The sequence below is a fragment of the Sinocyclocheilus rhinocerous genome, unplaced genomic scaffold, assembly GCF_001515625.1.
Source record: "Sinocyclocheilus rhinocerous isolate Xijiao unplaced genomic scaffold, SAMN03320098_v1.1 scaffold2773, whole genome shotgun sequence".
NCBI classification, from domain to species: domain Eukaryota; kingdom Metazoa; phylum Chordata; class Actinopteri; order Cypriniformes; family Cyprinidae; genus Sinocyclocheilus; species Sinocyclocheilus rhinocerous.
The window spans coordinates 80,883-90,125 of record NW_015663019.1 but is presented as its reverse complement, the minus strand read 5'-3'; the positions used below and the strand labels follow the sequence as shown (position 1 = coordinate 90,125).

The 9,243-nt window shown below is 36.9% G+C and overlaps 2 protein-coding genes across 2 annotated transcripts in view; both read left to right on the top strand.

The window, feature by feature from the left end:
• Window positions 1–3,218, top strand: part of LOC107728729 (collagen alpha-1(XXI) chain-like) — a 54,202-nt gene extending 50,984 nt beyond the window's left edge. Inside the window, exon 28 of the mRNA XM_016539019.1 lies at window positions 3,006–3,218. Within this exon, the coding sequence (XP_016394505.1) occupies window positions 3,006–3,196 (191 nt within the window). The 3' untranslated portion in view covers window positions 3,197–3,218. The remainder of the gene's footprint in view (window positions 1–3,005) is intronic.
• Window positions 3,219–4,450: 1,232 nt separating this feature from the next.
• On the top strand, window positions 4,451–5,776 carry LOC107728736 (C-C chemokine receptor type 5-like). The gene is made up of 2 exons (XM_016539025.1): window positions 4,451–4,618; window positions 4,688–5,776. The coding sequence occupies exons 1-2, from the start codon at window positions 4,494–4,496 to the stop codon at window positions 5,697–5,699; spliced, it is 1,137 nt and encodes a 378-aa protein (XP_016394511.1). The 5' UTR covers window positions 4,451–4,493; the 3' UTR covers window positions 5,700–5,776.
• The last annotated feature ends 3,467 nt before the right edge of the window (window positions 5,777–9,243 follow it).

Below are 9,243 nucleotides of genomic sequence, written 5' to 3'. Positions count from 1 at the left end.
TCACATTTGCTTTTGTTAACACTATTGGTTAGTATTAGCATAGGTTTTATGCTATTTTCAAACGCAATAGAACATTAACGTTTTAGTGACACTAGTGCTGGGTGGTTTGACCAAAAATCTGTAAAACATTTTTTTTAGGATTCTGATGGTTTCATGGTTTATCACAGGTTTTTGATGTAAATTAGATTGAATAATTTTCCAATCTGAAGACAAAAAACAGAACGGTCTGACCTTGGCTTTGTGAAATTATGCTACATAAAACATACAAACGAAACAAACAGCAGACGAGTTGAATGAGACGCAGATTCACTCTCTGACAGCAGGTGGCGCTTCTGGAACAACAGCGATACAGCGTTTCCTTGGTTACCGCTGTAAACAAAGCAGCTGCTGTGGTTTTAAATACTACATTAATATGCATTATATATGGAGGTAAGATGAAAAGAAAATACCATCGGAACTTTCCTGAAGACAGTCAGTTCCCCTCAGAGATACATTCATATAAACCCCCAATTCAGTATTTAGGATTTTCTTCCAATATTCCATGCATGTTGAAGTGAGTTTGCTGCGCCTGCTACACTATTTTCTCCTCTTTGCGTTCGTCTTCAGCACCTAAAGAATTAGTTGTGTGTTATTAATAGTTCTAAAAGTTCTCTAACTATGCAGTTAACAGGGATCCCCTCTCAATTCACGAAGCTGTCCATGTTGCTTAGCCACTTGTACCGGTATGCTGTTTTATTAACATGTATACCGTGTGGGTATATCGCCCAGCACTAAGTGACACTCATCAGACTTTACATTTTTCAAACTGCTGCGATGCATACAGTACAGTGACCCATAATAAAACGTTAGAAGATTCACTTTTATCTGTTTTGGATAAAACCAAACATTGAAAGTGTCGCAAAACTTGCAAGAATCAACATATCATTTTGTAGAAATGTTGCACTGGCACATTTTTCTAATGACCCTAGATTTAAAAATACACACCATATGTAAACATCCGGTGAACTCATTTTTATTGATGTTTCAATATTGACTAAATTATATTTTACTATCAACTTTTCTGTTGCCTTGTCCACCATCGTGGATTTATTTTTACTTCACTTGACTCTTGGAACACAGCAACATTAGTCATGCTTCTTTTTTTGTGCTACAAAACAGTCTCATGAGTTTCCTTATGACCATTTTCTTCCCATTTTCCAACTCTTAGGATTAAATTGGACATGTTTTGGCATTGCATCATTGACATGTAAATGTGGTGGTATAACAGACCACAGAGAGTCTGTTGCTTCACCAGATGATTGACATTTTAGTGTAATAAGATGCATATGAAAATAGACTGGGTAAATGTTGATAGGGTGTGTTTTTTATTATTATAATTTTTTTAGAATGAAAGTCAAGTAAATTTTGATTTCTCATCATATGACCCCTTGTGCATCTAGTGCTGTTCAGTGATCTCCACTGTAATGCATCTCTATCAGATCAGCTGCCGCAGCTACTGCAGATGATGAGCCCTCAGCGCTGTGAACACTGTGAGACCATTAAAGGACCCCCGGGACCCCCTGGATCTCCAGGACCTAAAGGGTCCAGCGGGCACCAGGGCTATCCCGGCAGACATGGCACTCAGGGCTACCCAGGACCTCCGGGCATCCAAGGACCTCCAGGAGTCAAAGGTAACAGATGCGTCTGGCTGTAACACTTCCAGATTATGTAAATGGATTTGGCTTTGGGTTTGTATTTTAATTGCATAACATGTTTGGCACTCTTTTAGGGGACACAGGCCCACGGGGGTTTAAGGGCAATAAAGGGGAGAGCAGACCAGGATACCCAGGGCCTCCTGGAGACACAGGTACAATGACATTACTACATTTTTAACCCTCACAACGCATTCAGGTCCATTTCTACCCAGAAGAAAAAATATGTCGTTTTTAGTAAGGGAATTAAACGTTGCAAAATGCTTTAAGACCCTCAAAATTCACATAATTCATTCATTTGTCAGATTTTTTACAATTATTTTTAAAGAGGTATTACCATTTAAACAAAAAAAAGTTACATTTTGTGTTCGGGTCATTTTGGACCTGTGTCAAAAATACTTTTCACAAAATTATTTATAAAGTTATGTTAGTGTCCAAAAAAAAAAAAAAAAGTATAAAATATATTTTGCATTTTCCCCATATCTCACACACTATTGGGACTGAATTAGGTTGATAAGCATGAATATGTACCCCTATTGACCAACCATTGCAGCATTCATCTGAAAGTAAAGGTTTATGGAAGGAAAATTATTTATTTTGCTTGAAAACTTTTCGGAGTAATATTTATGTTGTTTTGTTAGAAATACATATGTAGGTTTTATAAATTTGAACTGTTTTTGAGCAACCAAGAGATATTAATTCAAAGGAATACACACACACACACACACACACACACACAGACACACACACACACACACACACACACAGGAGATCAAAATTAGAGAACAATCTACAAATTTCTGAAATATTGTTATTCTTCATCGCTCAAAATTTGAAGGAATATTAGCTGTAGGTAAACAACTGTTCCACAAACATGTTTGACTAAATAACAAGGTATTTCAACAAAAAACATTATTTTGTGGAAAACACAGTGATCAAACTTAGAGAACAGCAACCACTGACACACAAAAGAAGATTACAACTAACATTTTAAATGCAGTAATTACACGGTAATAACATGGTCACATTCAAAATGTTTGGACATTCACTCATAAATTAGAAGCTACAATATCAGAAACTAGATCACGTACACTATGCTTCAGATGAAAAATTTCACATTATGACTTTTATAAAAGTCTTTGGGTCCAAACAGACCCAACATGCGAAAATAGTATATAGATATTGAATGCATTATGAGGGTTAATGTAATAATGTCTGATTCATCATGTGACAGAAGTATATGGCACACATACGCAGTGCTTGGGAAGGAATCTTGTGTAACTGTCAGATTGTGTGTTCCCTCAACACCAACAGGGATCCAGGGTCCTCGCGGCAGTGATGGCATTGGTATTCCGGGTCCTCCGGGAATCCCGGGTAAATCCGGGGCTCCAGGCATCCCGGGGAAGCAAGGTCCTCCAGGGCCGGCTGGCGTGTGCGACATGTCCATCTGCTACCAATCCTATGACCCCAGGGATGAGCGCTACAGCAAAGGGCCCGATTTCTAACACACGTGCTTGAGCGAACACATGGGCTCAGCTCTCGGACTGCAAGAAGCGCCGCAGAGAATCCAGAGGAATTTACTGACATGGCTTTAGACATTGTCTGTGCATTGCTACGGTGCAATGAAACATCAGGGGCCTGTAGATGAACGACGGCCATTAGAGTGAAATTTAAAGACATGAAACCTGCCTTTTGATGCACAAAGAGTTGGTGCGTAAACACCATTTACACAATAGTACGTACATAAGGTAATTTGCAAAACAATGCTGCAAGTATATTAATGTGGATAGATGTCAATGTCATAAACATAATTAATATTCATAAGTAATGACGATAAATATTAATAAGGCAAACGGCTATTTTGTTGCCAAACAAGGAACTTTTTGCAACAAGATATGACATGCAATAATAAAAGCATTAGCTCGTTTGTGGTTTGGTACTAATGAAGATTAAGAATAAGTGGCTTTATTACATCAGAGACAGATATTAAAAATAAAGGGGATAAGCTTCGTGTTTATGTTTGCGTTTGGCAAAAATATGCTTTTAATCTTGATTTCAACAATACTTGACTTTTTAAGACACAACAGCCATCATATTTTCATATTTAATTGAATTACTAACTGCTTTAAATTGTTGGCTAGGTTGATTTAATAAATAGCAATTGTTGTTTTATATTATTTACATATGTGTGTACTTTTTTATTCTTTGCACTGCCTGAAGGGAAGGTAAATTCACACTAACTACACTGAATATTAAATAAAAGGAACACAAACCATTATAAACAAAACTATTCAATTCTGTGTGTGTTCAGGAACTCATAAGGGATTTACTTCAACTCTTTTGGCAGTAAAGCATTTAAGCTGTGTAAGGTATGAGATACACATTTGACAGATGTAATTATTTTAAATATTGTTTTTGTGAGTCCATACAAAGTGCTCGTTACATAAATATTTTCTTCCAGTGAAATCTTGAATAAACTGATATCTCAGTTTTCTCTTCTATAATCTTTTTCTCTCTAACATTCAATTCTAATCTGTTGTTTTATTCACTCAATGTATTTTAATTCAAAATAACTTGAAACTGTAACTTTTTAACGTCAGAACTTAGTGATGCGATCTCATTGAACTTTACATTTTTAAATGATGCAAATCTAATTTGCCTAGAATGACTTTGTTCAAATAAAAGGTAATGGACACTTTGTGATTGGTCTGTGGTTTCTTGACAGTGATGACGCATGTGGTCAAGGTTTCAAACGCACGTCGAGTCTTGAGAAAATTCTGACGTCACATAAAAAGGAAGTAGATGAGGATTTCAAGATATGATTCAGATTTGTGCAGCTGTAGACAGACACACATGCACACATGCACACAAACTCCTGCAGTTTCTATTAATGAACCGGCCAGACGAGCTGTGAACAGCGCTTTGGGGTAAGTCTACAATCTCTACTGACTTATTTATCCAGCCTTTCATTTTAATAAGCTCCTTCAATCCTGCAGGTTGTTGGTAGCCACCATGATGGAAACGCTTAACACAACGCCAGACGTTTATGAAGACTATTCGCTGATGACCGGCAGAACCGTTCAGTGTAACACCATCACCATCAACAACTTCTGCCAACATTTTCTTCCACCCTTCTACTACGTCATCTTCATCGCCAGCGTACTGGGCAACGGAGTGGTTCTGCTCGTCCTCTACAAGTTCGAAAAGCTCAACACGGTCACAAATATATTCCTCATGAACCTGGTGGCCTCCAACCTCATCGTCACCCTCACACTCCCGTTTCAAGCGGTTCATCATTCGGACCAGTGGACCTTCGGAGAAGCTCTGTGTAAGCTGGTGACCAGCGCAGACTATCTGGGCTTCTACAGCTCCATCCTCTTCCTCACCCTCATGACGTTCGACCGCTATCTGGCCGTGGTGCATTGTGTGTTCGCCAACAAACGACGCAGAAGTTGCTACGCTGTCGTGCTGTCTGCAGTCGTCTGGATCATTAGCCTCCTCGCCAGCCTCGAACCCTTCATCCATTTCACCGTTGAAGAGTACCCGATGGAAGGACTGGTGTGTGAAGACTCCAGCGATGCTCAGTGGAGAGTCTTCAGTCTCTATAAGCAGCTTGTGTTGTTTTTTATCCTGCCGCTGACTGTATTCATCTACTGCTACTTCAGGATAACGCTGACCGTCCTGGCCATGCGGATGGTAGGCAAACATCGCACCGTGTGGCTCATTTTCATCATCGTCCTGATGTTTTTCGCATTCTGGAGCCCGTATAACATCATACTGATGATAAACGATAATCAAGATCCTAAACAGTGTAATAGCAGCCTTCTGTACGCACAGTACGTCACCAGTAACATCGCTCGCTTGTATTTCTGCATTAACCCTGTGTTTTACACCTTTCTGGGAAGGAAGTTTCAGAATCATGTGCGAGGCGTGTTAGTGAATCAGGTTCCATGTTTATCAGACCGGATCAGTGTCAGCGCAAGTAGCAGAACATTAGCTAAAGACTGAATGATTACAGTGAAGCGTTGTGCTTTCATTAACATTCACACTTTTATTCTACATGTCTTTATAGAAAAAAAGTGCAATGAACTAGCAAATGATTTGTTGATGAACTTGGTTGATGTATATACACAGTATAATAAACTGGTGTGATTTCAGAGAGATTTGTGTTTCTCACTGATTTGTTTGCATGTGTGTTTATGTGATTCAGGGTTATTATTATAGTTAACTAAAACTAACACTAAAATAAATAAAACTGTAATTAAAATTAATAAAATGTAAAAAAAAAAAAAACAAACAAAAAAAAATTACTAAAACTTTAAAATGAAAATGAAAATTAAACATTAATAAAAAACTATATTATATAGTATCTCAGTGATATTAACCACTGGTGTGATTCATAAAGAAGTAATTTGAACAGTATTAAAATTTGTATGTATTAAGTAAATAAAAAAAATATTGAAGCAATATATCAACATTATAAAATGCATTAAACATTACATTACACCAGGTTTTCCCAAACCGGCCTTAATATAAGAACTGGAGTGGATTTGTGAGTTGATAAAAAGCTATTAATTAAATCATACAAATGTAACAAAAATAATGTAAACAGTCAAACGCTAAAAAAATAATTTGTTTACCTGCATGTCAATGTGGCCATTAACCAAACAACTTCCTCAGAGATATTTCAAGTAAATATTTTATTTTAAGGGGTTTGGTTGACACAAATGTTTGGGAATCCCTGCCTTATATAAACAAACATTAATAAACATGAAAATAACATTGTCATTACACGCCCAAAGTCTTACAGGTTTTAAATATTTTTGTCCAGACTGGATATGATGACGACACAGTATTTCACATCTATACTGTTCTTCACCAGTGTTTACAGTCTAACGTGCATAATTATTTCTTTCATACATGTGCTTTTTTCTGTATCACTGAGATACTATTTATTATTGAATCATTTTATTTATATACTTTCTGTTTTCATTTTAATTTGTTAAAGTTTTACCATTTTAGTTGCCATTTTTAATAGTTTTTTTTTTTTTTTCAAATGTGTTTATCTAGTTTTCTATTTATTTATTTCTTAGTTTAGTACGTCAAGTTCAATAAAATCAACACAAATAAAACCAAGAAATGTTCCCTTGGCAAGTAGATGAAAAAAAAAGTTTATATATATATATATATATACAAATATATATATATATTTCAATGTGTTTCCACTAAAATAGGCCCATAAAAGTATGACCAGTGGCTCAGTTTGCCCTAAAAATCAAACTGTTGACAGTGAGGCTGTCAGTCTCTCTGGTAAATAAATACTGAGCTGCTTCCTCTCTTCATTTCTCCCAGCTTTGTCAGCTGTCTTCTTCAGCACATCCCAAACACACACACACACACTCTCACACACACACACACACACACACACTATTTTACTTTTTTATCTGTATTATAAAATATCTGTATTATTTTTTATATATCCCATCTGTATTATTTTCTCATGTCAAAACCAACATTTAAATAACTATTTCCGGTTTGTATTAAAACCACCAAAATGTACAGATTAATTTTATGGCAGGTGTTAAACGAAAAGCAGTGTAAATACGACCAGAACTAAGTTCTAGCACATGCCTCATCCAGCCGCTCTTGTAATGCAGTCGCTGTGCAGAAGCAATAATGTGATTAGTGCTGGACTCCTGAGGGGCCTCCCACCAACAGAGCTGCACTGTGTGATTGCATAAGGGCCCCGAGGAGCTTTCGCCTGTTTGTCCAGATCCTCCCCACTTAGTGGGAGAGCGACAGCATGCTGGGAACGCAGTGGAAAGCAGAAGACTGGGTGAGTCACTGGTCAGAATAGTGAAGTCTGGGTTAATGACACATAGTCATGTTCTGTATGAGGAGTCTTCGCTGGGAATCTGGCTCAGTTTGCCCTAAAAATCAAACTGTTGACAGTGAGGCTGTCAGTCTCTCTGGTAAATAAATACTGAGCTGCTTCCTCTCTTCATTTCTCCCAGCTTTGTCAGCTGTCTTCTTCAGCACATCCCAAACATGCTGCAATGTTTGCTTTGAAACCCAAGCTCTCTATGCCTTCCTCCTCCAGATTCCTCAAAGAAATCTGGCCCGACCGCCCTCAGGTTTTCACACAGTTCACTAAAACCAAGACACAGAAATGTCTGGACCATTTCCCTTTTTCCCTTTTCTTCAGAGATTGCATCCTCCTCGTAGAGTTTTGCAATAGGATACATTGCCAATGTGTATGATAAAATATTTTGATCGGAGTACATTTGCTTTGACAAAAAATTTGTTACACTGACCATGTTGAAAATCTACTTTTACAGGCAAACAAACAAACAAATAAATAAAGTTAAATAAATAAAAATCAAACCAAATCAAATAAATACAATTTAATAAATAAATACAAATAAAATATAAATAAATAATAAATTGTAATTAAATCAAATCAAATAAATACAATTAAATAAATAAACAAACTGTAATAATTAAATACATAAATATGTGTTTGGGGGTGCGGTTACAGATGTGCTGATTGTGATGACAAAATGATGATGAAAGTTTAGCTCATGCATTTTAATTAGGTATTAGGTATTATAAAACTAAAATGTCTAAAATAATTTTAAATAGCACATCAAGTGGCTATTTTTATAAAACTGTTTGCAAACAAACCAGTGACATTTAATTTGATAAATTCAGTGTATACATTCATAGACCAGCCCTAAAAAATTACTTGTTGGTAATTGTCATAATGTCTTCCAGTAATTATGCAAGTCGTTATGATGCTAAAATGAATTCCATTGATGTCATAATGCTCTTTATAATGCCATAACAGCTATTATGATACCATAATGACTTCCAACGATGATTAAAATGATGCATTACAGCTTCAGATCAGCACTCATTAACACAGAGACATATTCAAGACTAACTGCATGAAAATATCTGGAGATGCTTCCTCTGTAAATACTCAAACTCTTTCACTGGTGTCTTGGTCACAGCAAATAACAGTTTCTCAGACAGAGAGGGAGGCTCACGTAACGCCACTCTTCCCGTCAAGAGAGAAGCGAGGATCTTAAATGAATTTAGATATTTGAAAGGCATTTCCAATAACCAGCCGTGTGCTTTTGTGAGTCAGAAGCCTGATGTGCTCACAACAGATAAAGAGAGGCCAAAAGGGCTAAGGAACCCTTATTTTGCATTTATTAAGCAAAGTACAAAAAATATTTAAAGGTGACATATCATGAAAATCTGACTTTTCCAGGTTTTAAGTGCTATAATCAGGTCTCCGGTGCATCTACCAACCAAGGAAACGTGAAAAAGATTAACCCAGTAACTTTGTTTTGGGAAGCCTTTTTCTGCAAGCGTCTGAGAAAACGAGCGCGTCTGATTTCGCTCCCTTGGTGACGTGGCAAAGGGATCTCATTATAATATTACCGCCCCTTAATCTGTAAATTTCCGCCCATGACACCATCATTTTGATTTGCAAGCGACAGCGGTGCGCTAGCTCTAATGCCATGATGAAAGTTTGAGCAAAACA

Bases quoted from the DNA above. Each gene is read 5' to 3' on its own strand.
- LOC107728736 (XM_016539025.1), top strand. From the start codon at position 4,494: ATGAGGATTTCAAGATATGATTCAGATTTGTGCAGCTGTAGACAGACA. The intron at 4,619-4,687 runs GTAAGTCTACAA...TCAATCCTGCAG, and splicing joins GCTGTGAACAGCGCTTTGGG to GTTGTTGGTAGCCACCATGA.